This window comes from Thunnus thynnus, chromosome 9 (genome assembly GCF_963924715.1).
Source record: "Thunnus thynnus chromosome 9, fThuThy2.1, whole genome shotgun sequence".
Classification (NCBI taxonomy): Eukaryota; Metazoa; Chordata; class Actinopteri; order Scombriformes; family Scombridae; genus Thunnus; species Thunnus thynnus.
In genome coordinates this window covers 19,949,778-19,965,340 of record NC_089525.1, presented here as the reverse complement: position 1 = coordinate 19,965,340, position 15,563 = coordinate 19,949,778, and the positions used below count along the sequence as shown (strand labels likewise).

Below are 15,563 nucleotides of genomic sequence, written 5' to 3'. Positions count from 1 at the left end.
ACTTATATGATGTAATTGTATTTTTTAACACAGGTACAGTTAATTTAAGTACGTTGTCAATTTTTATACTTTGATGGCTGCATAATATATCCACAAATGCAAATTTTATAAATCCCCACCTAGTTTTCTGCCTTTCTTTGCAGAAATTAAAAGCCCCTTGCATTCTTTAAGCCACATTAAGAACCGCAAAAGTGCCTCACTACTGTCTCCACACTCAGAACTCACTCCTTTATTTATTTATTTTCATATAGCTCTCTTATTTCTTTTGGGGTTTTTTTTTTGTTTAGTTTAGTTTTTTAAAATATGATTCTATTCCTGCCTTTTATTTTGTTCTATGTCCTTTATGGATTTGTTTGACTGTTTGTTTTGTGTGATAGTTTTCCTGTATTAGTGTATTGTTTGTGTGTGTTATATATTTTAATAAATTTCAACAATAAAAAAACCTTCCTGATGTTCATTGTGCTGTGTAACCACTGACTCTGCATTTCATCTCATGGTCTTCTCATGAATGCAAATAATCTTGCTTTCAATTTGACAAGCTTACATTAGTCATTTCCAGTTGACATTGTGGGCGTATCTGATGTGCTATTGTGCGTAGCTTTGTATTTTGTATTATGTGTCCTGTGTGTTTTTTGCTTTGTACTGTTTGTTATTGTGCTGTTATATGTTTTAATTGTGACCTGCCGAAGGGACTGCAGATGAAAATTAGCTATAAGCGGCAATCTCAGGGTATCATCAATTCAGTCTTTATAAAATTAATAAAATATCTTCTGGTCACAAGATGTCAATGGTAAAAGCAGGAAAATCCTATTGTGTCGTTTTTCTTTGGAGGAAAGTCTTGAAAAATGGCATCTTTCTAACGAGTTTACATCCAAGCAGCAAATCAAGTCAAAAGTCAAGGTTACTTTTATTGTCTCCCGTTGGAGAAAACTGAAAACTGTCCCTGTTGCTACACTCACTGCAGCTGCACCATCGCAGCTGCTGATAAAATTATAACCAATGGCAACACAAGTGGTGGGAATGTGACAAAACCCAACAGATGTGGTTCAAATAAACAGAGCCATTTGTATAATTATTCGCACTAACTTCTTATGCTGATTAAAATGACTGTTTTCTTTTACAGTTGAGCCCAGACTCTACTGACTCCATGTTGGTATGTGAGGTTTAATGGCAGGCGTTTTCTGTTATCTGCAGGTCTACTTCATGCACCCACAACATTCTTGTGGTCTCAAAATACCAAGAAACTCAGTAATCTAGGTCTTACAAACAAGTCTTGAAGAAGGAAAGTGTGAATCTGCAAATTTTCCTTGCTGATGTGTTTTGGCCAGAGGCACTGGAACACAACTCCTGCTGTGATATTTTTGAGTGTCACCTTTTTCTACAGTACTTTAAGAAGTGATGTACAATATCACATCAGTGTTTTATCATGTAAAACAAGCTTAAATATAAAGTTGTCCTGTCTAAAACTGCAGTGAGTTGAGTTACAGCACTACTTTTTGCTATTGTTTTCATAAGCATTTTGTATTTGTGAATTAAAACATTAAAAAATATACCCAAATACTCTTCCCTAAGTATAATTTACCAGTAGTTTCTGTAACATAGGTAACATAGTTCATTCAAGAAATGCACCATCAACAGAAAGTGTGCTTAGAGGCGATGAGGGTATGTACTGTGGGACATCACATATACTTTGGGACAAGTAGCTTAGAGTACAGTATGTACAAAAACAAAACCTAATCACCAAAACTATTCTTGAAAACACTGGTTACCATAAAAACACATTTTAATTCAAGTGATATCACCAAAAAGGGTGTCTTTCCCAATGTTGCCTATGACACAGCTGCCCCTCGAAATAAATAAAGTTGTATTAAATGAACATCAACTTGTGTTCTTGTCAGTGTCAGTAGAGTATAGTTCATGTAGAACTATACTTATTGCGAATTGTTTGTGACAATTAACAATAGAGCAAACAGGTGGGGTGTTCAGACCAAAAACCCTTAATGTTCAACACACTTGGAGCATTTTATTTCATGTGAAATTTCCTGCTCAACCAGGTTATCAAATATCACATTTTAGGATTGTGCAACACTAGCTGTGTCGGTGAACCAAGTGATTAAAACAGAGGTTAAAAACAGTTCAGGATAGGCTGAAGAGCTCCTTTTGAGTCTTTTCATGTGCATCTTGTCATAACTTGGCTCCTACACCATGACAAATATGGGAACGGACACAACGAATGGCAGTAAATTAAAGATATTTAGTAGAATAAAGTAAACAACTGAAGAAATAACTACAAACATGGAGTGTGTCAGTCAGTAACATCAGTAATATAAGTGTGAATGTGTGAACAGTGATCTATGGGAGCATTTGGCCCAGGTGCTCTGAATCTGGCTGCCACACCCACATTCTTCCGGATACGTTTATGAACAAAAGAATTTAACAATAACTCATAACCACACCAGCAAAAATACCTTTAAGGTAGGTTAGGCAGGGGCCGTAACAATCTTTTAATATGAGCTGAAGGACCGAAACTTCTCTGCTTTTTTCAGCCGCTCTGATCATCCTAAAGAAAGCCTTCAGTCTATTTAAACAGCTAAATTACACTTTAGAAGCCCTTCAGCATAACAAATATAGTTTATGTTTGGTTTAACATGAATTAAAATGTTGCAGCTTGAGCTTGTAGGTCACATTTAAAGCTAACTTCTCATTTTCATCCAAAGTGCACTTCCAGCCAGTGATGAAGGTCCAGATATCACTTCATGTGGAAGTCAAACCCAGCATAGCAGAAGCTGTGGAGGAGCTCACTGCAACAGGAAAGCACAGTACTGTGTTGGGATCAGCCTGCTGCCTGGTTACCTGCAGACAACACATGCACTCTTGTTCCCGATGTTGGTCCCCCACCAAGAGCAATCCGGTGAGTCATGTACATCATGAGCAACAGACAACTGCACTCTGGTTGACAGTGACCAGGAGCCACAGAAGCATTTTTCCACGGGACGCCGGCCTCTTCCTCAGTCACACCTGCTAATGAGGAACAGTGCAGGTGCAGGATTCAAAGGTGGATGTTAGAGATGGAGACTGAGTGCAGTATAGATGGAGTTTGGCAGGAACCCATTTCAGGATAATGAATATCACAGGTAGTTGGAGTAAAATAGGATTAATTGTGAAACTGGGCAAATAAATCATCACACAACAGCTACGCAGAGGCTAAAGCATGACAAAGCAAGACAAATCAAACATATTAACCTTACTGAGAAAACACTTCACTGAATAATTAAGAAAACCTTTGCTGAAGTTACAGGCTAATTAACCACATGTGTTGCACATGTCATTTCACTGTTAATTAGATTATTGTCATTTAAAGGCCTTGGAACCAAAAAAAAAACACACACAGAAGATCATTAAGAACTCTGCCAGTTCTGAAACATTGGTATGTTTGGTATGACTGCAATAATAAACTAATAATACGTTAGTTGCACAGACATGTTAAGACAAAATGTTTTAATCAAATGTTAAATTTTAATGTCATCACCTAGATCTATGCAATCTGGATGAACTCCCCAGTCATGTCTCAGACAGATCCACATTAAAACCTAGAAAAAAATAAGATCAACACAGTTAAAAATCCAAAACAAGACAGACCTCTTTTTAATATGCTAAAAACTACTTTTCTATTTTCTTCAGTAAATTCCTTGGCAGGTATTTCTGGAGTCTATTGCCTCACTCAGAAACATTTTCAAGATATCAGAATCTGTGTCATGTTTTAAAACACAAGTCAATTTTATTTGTATAGCACATTTCATACACAATGGCAGTCCAAGGTGCTTCACATCAACATAAAAGCAATTGATCAACATGTTAAAACCGTTTTAAAGCAAAGTTTAAAAATACAGATATGAAACACCAAATAACGTGCACACACACACACACACACACACACACACACACACACACACACACACACACACACACACACACACACACACACTCACTCATTCACTCACACAAAAAATAATAATAATAAAAAGAAAAAAGAAAAATTATAAAAACTTGAAAAACACTCAGGTAAGAAATGGACTCGTCTTAAGCCTGAGAAAACAGAAAGGTTTTAAGTTTTCTTTTAAACATGGGAACAGTGGTGACTGATCTCAGGCTCATCTGGTAGTTTGCTCCAGAGAGCAGGACCAAAATAACTAAAAGCTCCCTCTGAAGACCTGGATCTTATTCTGGGTCACAGTTAGACAACAGCTACCAGTTGACCTGAGGGGTCTGGTTGGACTGCAGTCAATGAGCAGGTCAGTAATATACTGGGGACCCAAACCATTGAGTGCTTTATAGACATTTGGCAGAATTTTAAAGTTGATTCTGTGCTGTACTGGGAGCCAGTGAAGAGATTTAAGAAACGGTGTAATATGTTCGTATTTGTGTGTTTGTGTAAGCTGCTGTGTTCTGAATGAGCTGCAGCCTTGAGACTGTCTGTTATGGTCGTCCAGCCTAAAGAGCATTACAGTAGTCCAGTCTGCTAGAGATGAATGCATGGACCAGTTTTTCAGAATCTGCTTGAACCCTCTAACTTTGGATATATTCTTTCAGTGATCGAAAACTGTCCTAGTTATGATATTGACATGACTTTCAGCATCAGCAATGACTGCAAGGCTCCTGACCTGCTCACTATATTTTAGAGACAGTGAATCTAAATGTGAATATATTTTCTGTCTCTGTTTTTGAGGGCCGACTACAAGTATTCCATCTTATTATTATTCAACTGTAGAAAAAATTGTGGATATCCAGTCATTGATATTGTCAATACAATTCAACAACTTGTTTATGGGACTTAGATCATCGGAGGACAGAGTCTCTGATGAATTAAACTGTGACTGCATTCAGACTTCAGACGTCATCACATTATTGAATGTGTGACAAAATAATCTTATCTCAAAGGTCCATTTACCTTATTTTGTCACACATACTGTTCCAGAAGTCAGTAATGAACTTCTATCAAATCGCAAAACCGGATTACCAACCAGGCAAAATGGGAAACTCTCCTGCAGGCCTTGATTATACTACACATACTATATAGACTCACCGAGCACTTTATTAGGAACACCTGAGCAATCTAATGCAATCCAATACAACAGCTCTGCCATAAATTCAACTTTTACGAAGCTTATACAATTTCACTTTTTGTTGTCATAGTTCTGCTTTATGCTTGTCATTGTGTTATTATATCGAAAAGTGTTCCTAATATTTTGTACACCTAATTAACATGCCTGATGGGAGCAAAATATTATGAACACTTTTCAGTATAAAACACTCCAGTACACCACCACCACCCACTATGACCTCAATAATAAATAATAAAGTAGAATCATCACCTTTCTGACAATGTCAACAAAAACTGAAAATGTATAAGCTTCATAATATGGCAGAGCTGTAGATTTGGATTGTGTTATATTGCATAGGTGTTCCCAATAAAGTGCTCTGTGAGTGTATTGCTAAAAAGTCCAATAACTTTTATTAATAATTAATCATATATAATTACATCTTAATAATAATTATTATTATCATTAATAAATGTTGTTTTGTAGTTTAACTTGTTGTTGTGTTATTGTGAGTATTATTAGCACCGGTGCTCTAATTACCAGTAATACCTTAAATGCCCTAAGTGTACCTGGGACTTAGTACACTTTCGTAAACTGTTACATAATGCTCCATACAGGTACAAGTCTCCTCCTTGCTGTTTACGCCTGTGCTGTCACATGAATGACTCTGTTTCCCAGAAGCCCACTTGGCGCATGCGCAGAATGCGTTGCCTGACAGTGGTAAACAGACGTCAGAAGGGAGTCTTCGCCTCGAGTAAAAACAAAAACAAAACAAAACAAGTCAAAAAGACACTGAAGGAATGAATATTTGGACAACCACATCGACAGGAAGTTTTACCGAACTAACCGCTGATTAAAAACGGCTACTTGAGGGGAGTTAACGGAGGCTTTTCACGGACTTTTCCACGGATTGTAAACTCTGGAGTAGCAGGGAGCTTAACCCAGCTAACGTTACGGTGGCTATCGTGCTGTTTTCAAAGTGCGGCGAGTGGGAGCCGACATACCTCTGAGACGACTCAACTTCACCAAACACTCGGGAATTCGCTTTGTAGTGTGTTTACCGAGACCGCGGATCTTCGCCCCGCGGAGCTCCGGGCCCCGGTCGAGGAGGGTTTTATAGCCGCCTCTTCGAGCATCGTGTGCCGCGGCAGGAGAGGAGAAACATGGCAGATGGTGACATGCGCCCGGCCGCAATGTGGCGGATCGTGCAGACCTGAAGCACGGACTTTTCTTACGTACATCTCCTCACTTTAAAAAAAATCAATTTAAACACTATTATACAGTTACGTTTTTTTCAGACTATACCTCCTTTTTCCCTTCGCTTGAAATCTCTTTGGTCGGACAGTTACAGCGGATCAAAATAGAGGCCAAAGACTCATTAACTTACTGTTTTTACACTTTTCTGGCAGTTGGAGAACAAAACCGTTGCTCGGATAATCAGCCGTTGCACGTTTTTACACTTGACTTTGCTTCACTGGACTGATCTGTGACTGTTTTGGGGGGAATTTTATTTTTTTTAAAAAGTTTGTGTCGAGGTTTTTTGGCTTGTGGCGAGCCCAGACATCACGTTGTTTACAAGTGGAGGCTCTCCTCAGAAGCTCCTTTGTAACAGCTAATCCCTGTTTGTTGCCTTCATAGCTTTACAGTAAATATCCTCGGGTTGAATTTAAAAAAAAAAAAGAAAAAAAGATGTATGATTTGACAAATTTGGTACAAAAACCCCATAATTGATTAATTTTATTCTTAAATTATTGTCTACTTTTTCCAGACAGTTTAAACTACACTTTTTTGACATTTACCCTTTTGACATATATATATATGTATATATATATAAATTAAGTGTTTATTAACAGGAATGGCATTATCTTATATCCATATACATTTAGGATTTTGTTATTCATTCTCAGTTGAGCCAAAACTTCTGTAGATCCAGATGTTTTGGTGCTCTTTGCCACTCTGCCACTTTTGTTTTTATTTCATTCAAACAAAGGGACTGTCATCCCAGCCCTCCTTCATGCTATATAAATCGGAAGGTTTATGATAGTTACTATTAAGGAGATTATTTGGGTTCCCTAATCTCCAATCTGAGGATTAACCGAAGCTATTGGTGTGTCCAGATTATTACGTCTCTTTTCTCGGCCCCACTGTTTACACCCCCGCAGTGGGTGAAGCATATTGTTTTTGTGTCGGGAGAGTCTTTGAACGCATCACTCGCTCGATATTAATTAACTGTTTTTTTTAAAGGTAAATGTTTTAAGTGGTTCAGATATTTGCGGTTGAGTGGAAGTTCAAGAGGATCGCCATGGAGGAGTCCTCGGTGCCCCCAATTGACCCAGATTTCGAGCCGCAGAGCAGACCCCGGTCCTGCACGTGGCCGCTCCCTAGACCCGACATCTCGGCTGTCAAACCGGAGGGGGCGGACGGCACCGAGTCCGCGGCCGGGACCCCGCCCGCCGACGAGGACAAGCCCGAGCCGCAGCAAATCACGTCCGAGCCCGAGAAGGCAGCGGCGGCGGCCGAGGGCGGGGTCGTGGCCGGCGTGGGCGGAGCCGGAGCGACGCCCCGCAAGGGATCATCTCGACGCAACGCGTGGGGGAACCAGAGCTACGCGGATCTGATTAGCCAGGCCATCGAGAACTCACCTGAGAAGAGGCTGACTCTGGCGCAGATCTATGAGTGGATGGTGAAGACAGTGCCGTACTTCAGAGACAAAGGGGACAGCAACAGCTCAGCTGGTTGGAAGGTAAATACAGGTGGACTCTCATGATGGGAGTGGCATCAAAGTGCTGGAAGTGCCAGAAAGTCATAGTTTTATAGATTTACAACACGTTACGTCATAGAAGCACTGGTTTGTCAATGACTATCCGACTTAGGTTGAGCAGTATGAGGGGAAAAAAGAAAATGTGACCTGTTATTTAAGTATGTCATTAAGTATGTATCATTTTTTAGGTGTAAAAAATCACTTCCTATAAAAATTTGCTCAGTGTTTTTTATATGGGACTGCATGATGATAAGAAGTCAAACTTTTTCAGCAGACAGTCATTTATATGCTGGAATAAATCTGACCTGGTAAAAGTTTTGTTAATATTAGTTGGGGACCAGTTTCCAACCCTCATCGGTAACAAAAGTTTAAACCACAATATTCTCTCACATTTCCAGAAAATACAAATTCATTTACCAATAAAGAGTAGCTGTGATTCATTTACAAGTGAAACAATGTTTAAATGAAGCCAAATCTTAATCTACAGATCTACATTTTTCATAAATATCTTTTTTCTCTCTCTCTCCGTTTTCAGAATTCAATCCGCCACAACCTATCACTCCACAACAAGTTCTTGAGGGTACACAATGAATCAACAGGCAAGAGCTCCTGGTGGATGCTCAACCCGGAGGGAGGAAAAACCGGGAAAGCTCCTCGCCGCCGGGCCGCCTCCATGGACAACAGCAGCAAGCTGCTGAAGAGCCGCATGAGGGCCAAGCAGACCAAGAAGCAGGCGGGGGCAGCAGGCCTCGGGGGTGCCGGCGGGGCGCTGCAGGGTGACGGCAGCACGGGTTCAGCTGGTGCAGACAGCCCTAATTCGTCTCAGCAGTTTCCCAAGTGGGGGGTCAACAGCAGCAGCCCCTCGTCCCGCGGCAGTCTGGACGACACCGACATGTGGACTACCTTCCGCCCACGCACAAGCTCTAATGCCAGCACCCTGAGCGGACGTCTGTCCCCCATCGCTCCGGGTCAGGAGGACGACGACAACCTGCCTGAGGACGGGCTGCTGGGAAGATACACTGCCAGCAGCTTAACCCCGACCCTCACCGAGACCCTCATGGAGGAGCTGGATCTGATCGACGGCCTGACTCTGATGACCGGGCAGCAGGGAGGGGCCAGTCCCAGCACAGCCCCGCCAGCACCTCCAACCCCACTGCCCTCTGCCTCCACCCTGCTGCCTCGTGGCTCCAGCTTCTCCTCCTTCCATCAGCTGCAACCCTCCAGCCTCCCGCAGCCCCCCACTCACACTGGGACCCAGGCCTCTGTCTCGCAGTGCGGACCCAGCAGCAAAGAGCCGTCGACTTTCAGCAACTCCCTCTTCAACCCCATGTCCAGCTCCGGCTCTCGTGGGAGCAGCCACTACAGCACCCACGTGCCTTCCAGCCTGGAGGCGCTGCTCACCTCCGACTCCCCTCCCCCGAGTGATGTCATGATGACCCAGGTGGATCCTCTCATGCCCAGTCCCGGAGGGGTGGGCTTGATGGGCCTGGGCTCATCCGTGGTGGGCGTGAGGTCCAAACCTAATCAGCTGCTGATGGGTAAAGCCCTCGAGCCAAACGCGGTGGCACCGATGGCGCTGCAGGCTCAAATGCAGCCGCAGCAGCACCACCTTCACCACCAGCAGCACCAGCAGCCTCAGCAGCCGCAACAACAGCAACACCAGCAACACCAGCAACACCAGCATCACTCTCAGATGGGGTTGGGGATGATCCTCTCAGGTATGTCTCAGGACCCGTCACAGCTCTCCGCTCTCAAAGCCCAGCATGCCACAGTGCCGGCCGTGGGCCCCCACCACGGAGTCGCCTCCGCCAATCCTGGCGCGAGCCTGCAGGGGATGGCTCAGTTCGGCGCTCCGTCCTGTTTCCAGACCGGTCAGGACCGCCTGCCCACAGACTTGGACATTGACATGTTCACTGAAAACCTGGATTGTGACGTGGACTACATCATCAACAGTGACCTCATGGACGGAGATGGCATTGATTTCAACTTTGACCCCATACTGCCTGGAGGCCAAGGCTACGCCGGCCCGGCCACCACACAGGGCTCCGCTCACAACTGGGTGCCGAGCTAATTTCTCAGCTGACCGCACAGAGTTAGCCAGGTACACCGATCGCTCTCAGCGTCTTTCATCACAAAAATCGCTCAAATTATTAATTAAATTAATTTATTTAATGATCCTTTTTTATCATCTTGTCTTGCAGGAACTGATCTCCAATCAAGATAACCTCACAAAACCACAACATGACCGGTGCATTTCTCCTCCCTGCTGGCTGAACGTACTATTTTCAAATCCAATGTTTCTCTTGGAACTTTAAAGACAGAACCAGACCTCACTCATGTCATGTGCCAAGACATGCAGAGGAGACAGGGAGGAGATTCAGGCTACTATGCACACATTTTTCATTTTCACACATTTTGTTTTTTTTGTAACACTTGCAACATTTTGGCTGCTAGCCTTTTTTTTTTTTTCTTTTAATCCGAACTGATGATTTTTTTAAAGATGTGTGACATAATGTTTTAGAGTGAAAAGACAAATCAGCAACTCCCCTCCGCCGGGAGTTCACATTGTAATGATGTTACACCAGAATAGCTTTATGGTGGATACGGTACCCGTGATCTCGATGGCTTTGGGATTGAAGACTCGATGGAGAAATGGCCAGTTTTTTCCATCGTCGCTCGTCTCGCGTGAACTGCCGGACCAAATGCTGTCGGATCATCAGGATGAGGCGCAAAGAGAACAAGTTTGAGACTTGTGAACAGTTGGAAGGTAAAAGACTGGACGACTCGAGGTGTAAAACGTTTGATTTCACAGCGATGGCTACACATCTTTGTGACTGCGATCGATCGATCACATGTACGATTGAATTTTTCTCTCTCGCCCGAGAGAGAAGGTAAAAGATATAAGATGCATATTTTTTCTCCAATGAAATTTGGTGATTCGACAGGAAGTGGGTATGTATTTGCAGTTTGGCATTTTTTTGACTTCAATCCAGTGTGTTAAAGTGATAGGTAGATGTCAGTTAGAGGGTGTTTTTTTTTCTTTTTTTTCTTTTTTTAATCCCTGATGTGCAGTTAAACTAACAAAATGAAGAAATGTGATTTTTGAATTTATACACGGGGCATTCAAGGGTAAATTTATTTGCCAACAAGTGATTGGTTGGCCAAGTATTATTTTGTCTTAGACAGCAGTACACATCCACTGTCGAATGGTCTACCTGATTTTTTTTTTCTTCATTGAACCTGTGCATTTTCAAAGCACTTAGGTTTCCTGCTACACAGGGACCCCAAACTAGGAGAATACATCCACATGAGGTTATACCATTTCATTTAAAAGAGAGTTTAAGATCCTGTTAACATGTAATGCACACGTTGCACATGTATGTAAACAACACGCTATGCAGAATTATCAGGAGAACGAGATGAAATCTTGAAGGAAATTTGAGAATCACTTCTTGAAGGTTTTGCTATTTAACATTTTCCTGATATTTTGTCGGGGACGGGGTTGGTCGAGGGATGTCAGAATATCCTCTCACACTTTATAATTATTCAGTACTAACTTGAAAGAAATTAATTCACTGTGTGAGAAGTACAAAAAAAGAATATATTTGATCATAGTTTTAATATACAATTTAGATGGAGGTAATAAATGAGATATTAATACATATGGATATATTACTAATGACAAGTGATTTTTTTTTACATTGGAGGAAGCATTTTCAGATAATTTTTAACGGTAATTTTCTATACGTTTATTTTTGTAAAGGATGAGATGCATGTAGATTTTTTTACATAACCAAAGGAACACTAATATTTGCATTTGCATGGCATTTAGGGAGCGCTTGGGCCTGACACAGTATCTCAGTGTACATAAGCTTTGCAAAAGATGCCTGTAACATGAAATCTGACTGTCAAAGACAATTGAGGCAAAGTGCATCAATACTTGACCATTGTAACTAAAATTCCCAGTGATCTGCCTCATAAGGTTTTTATTTTCTTTTGGCTTTTCTGCATTAAAGGACCAGTATGTAAGATTTAGTGGCATCTAGTGGTGAGGCTGCAGATTGCAACAAACTGAATGCCGTCTCCCTCCCCTTCCCAACGTGTAGGAGAACCTACAGTGGCCATGAAAAACGTGAAAGGCCCTCTCTAGAGATTGATTTGTCCACTGTAGGTTACTGTAGACACATGGCGGGTTTTGTGGAAGAGGACCTGCTCCCTCTGTAGATTAAGCCTCCAGGAACAGTGCCGGGCTTTGAAGCCAACTTGACATAGTGGCCAAACTGCGTAAATTACGTCACGTGATGCTTTTGGGCCCAAACAGACTTTTTCCCAGAGACTTACATTGTGAAAAAGACGTCTATAAATCAGCGGATACATATTTTTGACTCGTTTCACTATCAGAATTTGATCTATTTGGTCTGATAACATTAGGGAAGTTTAGAAGAGCTGCACGATTCAAATGTTTAACCCCGTTCAGGTTAGCGGAGGGCTAAACCGGGAGTAGATGACTCAGATGCAGAAGAAGTTGAACTTTTTTGGCTTCGTGCACCACTGAGTAACTTCGATAGGAAAGAATGGAGCCCTGCCTCCGACGCTGTATCCAGTTCTCTGTATACATCCATGATGTAGATATAAAGGCTCGTTCTAAGGTAACGAAAACACAACGATTCTTATTTTCAGGTGATTAGACACTGATTAAAACATACTCATGAATATTATGTTCCGTTCTGTTAGATGCCACTAAATTCTACACACTGCACCTCTAATTGTAAATCGAAGTTTTATTTTTAAAGAAAAATCTGCGCTGAAACGTGGCACAGTAAAAGATGACCTTTATCGTTCCACTTTTCAACCTGCCGCCGAATTCTCATCTCAAAACGAGACTAATACAACCGTTACCTCTCAGGGTCGCTCGGAAGAATAACAGCAGGAAAACAAGTCTGCACGGACGTAATCAGATCACGTGACAATAGCAAAAAGAAATATTTATTTTACATATTTTCTGTTGCGACAGACTGGAAACCAACACATCTTGTTTTGTTCTCCTGGAGACGTTTCTGTCTTAAATAAAAGAGTTGATCTCAAATTTGAATTCCCTTTTAGAGAAATGTATTGTAGCCACGTATATCAGTACTAGTACCAGTACTCCCTTGGGGTTTTTTATTTTTGTTTTTTTTTATTTTTTGGACTGCCAATATTTAAAACACTATAGCATGATGTTACTCTGTAGCAAGACAAACTTTATTTTGTCGTATCCCCACCCCCCGCCCCTCTCTTTTGTGTTTTGTGTTTGTATTTAATGACTTGTTCATAACCGCTGAGGGTCGTGTACGTCAACGTTTTGTGATCAGAAATCACATCCCTGCAGTTCAACTCTTTAATACTCATCATTTCACTGTAGTTATGTGAATACGTTAGCCTCTGATTTGTGTAAAGCACTCTTTATTTTTTCCACAAGTGTTTTTTTTTTTATTTTTTAATGGTGCTAGATGTCATTTATGACGTATTTTGGAGAGTACGCCATGACTCAATGGGTGCATATCAGGGCCTTTTTGAATTTTCTGTATACAACACAAGGATCTTGATTTGGTGCGACGGCAGACATTCGCACACAATCAGTCCTTTCCCCCCTCTTTGTTTTTATGTTGTTTTTTAAAATAAATATGTATAATAATCCCCCAACCTGGTCACTTAATTTGATCTGGAAACAAAAGACCAGCTTGTTAAAACTGCATGAAAAAATGTTTGTTTCTTATAATATGAAATCATAATTACTTTAGAAAGTTGTATATGCAACAAACTTCCCCCTCCAGTGTTCTTACTAACGTCCAGATGTTATTAACAGTTGACAGGAAAGTCTGCAGCGTGTTAAAGAAGCGGTGGATGGTTTGTGAGAAAGTGCTGCACCGTGTCTCTAGTTTACTGTTGCCTCCTTTTAAAAAAGAAAAAAAAAGGCAGGTGTGGTGTTATAACTTCCCTTATTTCTCCCTTCTATGTAATTACAATTATCTACATATTTTTTCTTCAGTTTCCTTTAAGTAGCAGTTAGTCCCTCTATGTTCATTTTTGAAATTGCCCCCATTTGATACAGTATTTTAGTATTCGGCAAGGTTTTTTTTTTTTTTTACTTCATTTTTTCCATAGGGGTGGGTGGGGTTTACAGGGAATAATGAGTTGTGCATAAGCCAATTATGTTTTATGATTTTTGATTAATGTTGATAGTTTTTCTTTCTTCTTCTCCCCCAAAAACCTCTCCTCAGTCTTTTTCTTTCTTTACACATTGTAAAGTCAGCCAGAGATGACAAACAGTTCTGAACAGCAGAAATAAATACAATAAACTGTTTAACCCACTTTGTCTGATTCATTGGTGAAGCGTTAACTGACTTTTGATGCTTCAAACATGCAGCAAGTGTCTGTGGAGACAGACTGAGGTCAGTTGTGCAGGTTTGCCACTGGGGGGCGCTGCTGTCCAGGAAAACCAGTACAACAGACACTGTAGCCTGAACTGTGGATCTCTCAACATGACATGTTTTCTCACTCAAAACTCAAACACCAACAAAATTCTGTGTATTTACAGTTTACTTACTACTATTATACTATTTATTGTTTTATACTATTTACAGTTTATATACTATTGTAACAACTGCTAAAGACACATTTCAACACATGAAACATGCCTGGAAGAATAATTTGTGTCGAATATGGTTTTCCCACAAAAAAGTTTGGGTTAGGGTTAGGGTTAGGTGTTTCCTGCTTTACTGTAAAGTTTAACTCTCAGTGTTTGTGCCCTGGAGGTTTCATGTTTCCACATCACACTTGTGTAAGTTGAATACTGGACCACGATTGGCCCCAAACTAGCTGTGATGTCATAAGCCCTGCTTGTAGGTGCTCACCTTAAACCCAGATTTAAGGTGAGCAGAGACACTTGTGAAAAACAACCTCTGCACGTACATCTTTCTGCACAGTGAAGGTCAAACATCCAAGTAAGATAAGAAGAGGAAAAACACAATTTTGAGTGGGGGCGGACTTGAAACTTCAGTTCAGACCTAACAAAAAACAAAATTACTGTAAATTATTCTGCAATTTGCTTTATTGTGCTACATCTACACAAATTTGAAAATAAAAACCACAAACTGGGCCATAAAGCAGTGACTTCACTGGCACTTCTGAATATCTAAATCAAAAGGTGCCGTTGTTTTTATTGTGATGTAATCAGTGAAACATATTCTAATGCTGACAGTTGTTTTTGTCTTTTCAGGTCATTGTGTTACAAGTGACAAAGTGCTTTTCTTGTCAGGAGTGATCTGGTATCAGAGTCCATCCTGATATGAAGTGTTTTGGTTGCATTAGTGCATTTCGATATGAGATTAACGATTGTGTTGAGCTTCACGTTGGTAAAAAGGAAATGTGTGAAAGACGTTTGAAAAAGTGAACTTGGTAATGACAAATGTGTGTAAAAAAAAAACCCTGTAAATAACAAATATAGTATCTACATACTGCACATATGACGGTACTTTGACCAAACAATCTTGAAGTCCACTCACTGACTTTTCCTAGAGCTTTCAACCACATCTCATGGTCTTCCTGGATAGTTTGCTCAAGTCCATCAACTAAAAAAACACTGTGATGAGGTTGAAAATTATATAAGGATCTCTAAGGACCACGTTAATTTTAGGTTAATTATTAATTTTTAAGTTTCATAA

The 15,563-nt window shown here is 40.8% G+C and overlaps 1 protein-coding gene and 1 long non-coding RNA gene across 3 annotated transcripts; one reads left to right on the top strand and one right to left on the bottom strand.

Annotated features, from left to right (window-relative positions):
• Positions 1-2,240: 2,240 nt before the first annotated feature.
• Positions 2,241-6,183, bottom strand: LOC137189582 (uncharacterized). Of its 2 annotated transcripts, none has more exons than XR_010929666.1 (3): positions 6,104-6,183; positions 3,530-3,590; positions 2,241-3,021 (listed from the first exon to the last, which is right to left on the bottom strand). It is a non-coding gene; the product is annotated as an uncharacterized lncRNA (long non-coding RNA). The 2 variants fall into 2 exon arrangements; XR_010929667.1 differs by having other exon boundaries at positions 2,241-3,018.
• On the top strand, positions 5,696-14,210 carry foxo4 (forkhead box O4). Its single transcript, XM_067599536.1, has 3 exons — positions 5,696-7,842; positions 8,396-9,961; positions 10,062-14,210. The coding sequence occupies exons 1-2, from the start codon at positions 7,402-7,404 to the stop codon at positions 9,929-9,931; spliced, it is 1,977 nt and encodes a 658-aa protein (XP_067455637.1). The 5' UTR covers positions 5,696-7,401; the 3' UTR covers positions 9,932-9,961; positions 10,062-14,210.
• Positions 14,211-15,563: the final 1,353 nt, after the last annotated feature.

Bases quoted from the DNA above. Each gene is read 5' to 3' on its own strand.
- foxo4 (XM_067599536.1), top strand. From the start codon at position 7,402: ATGGAGGAGTCCTCGGTGCCCCCAATTGACCCAGATTTCGAGCCGCAG. The intron at 7,843-8,395 runs GTAAATACAGGT...CTCCGTTTTCAG, and splicing joins ACAGCTCAGCTGGTTGGAAG to AATTCAATCCGCCACAACCT.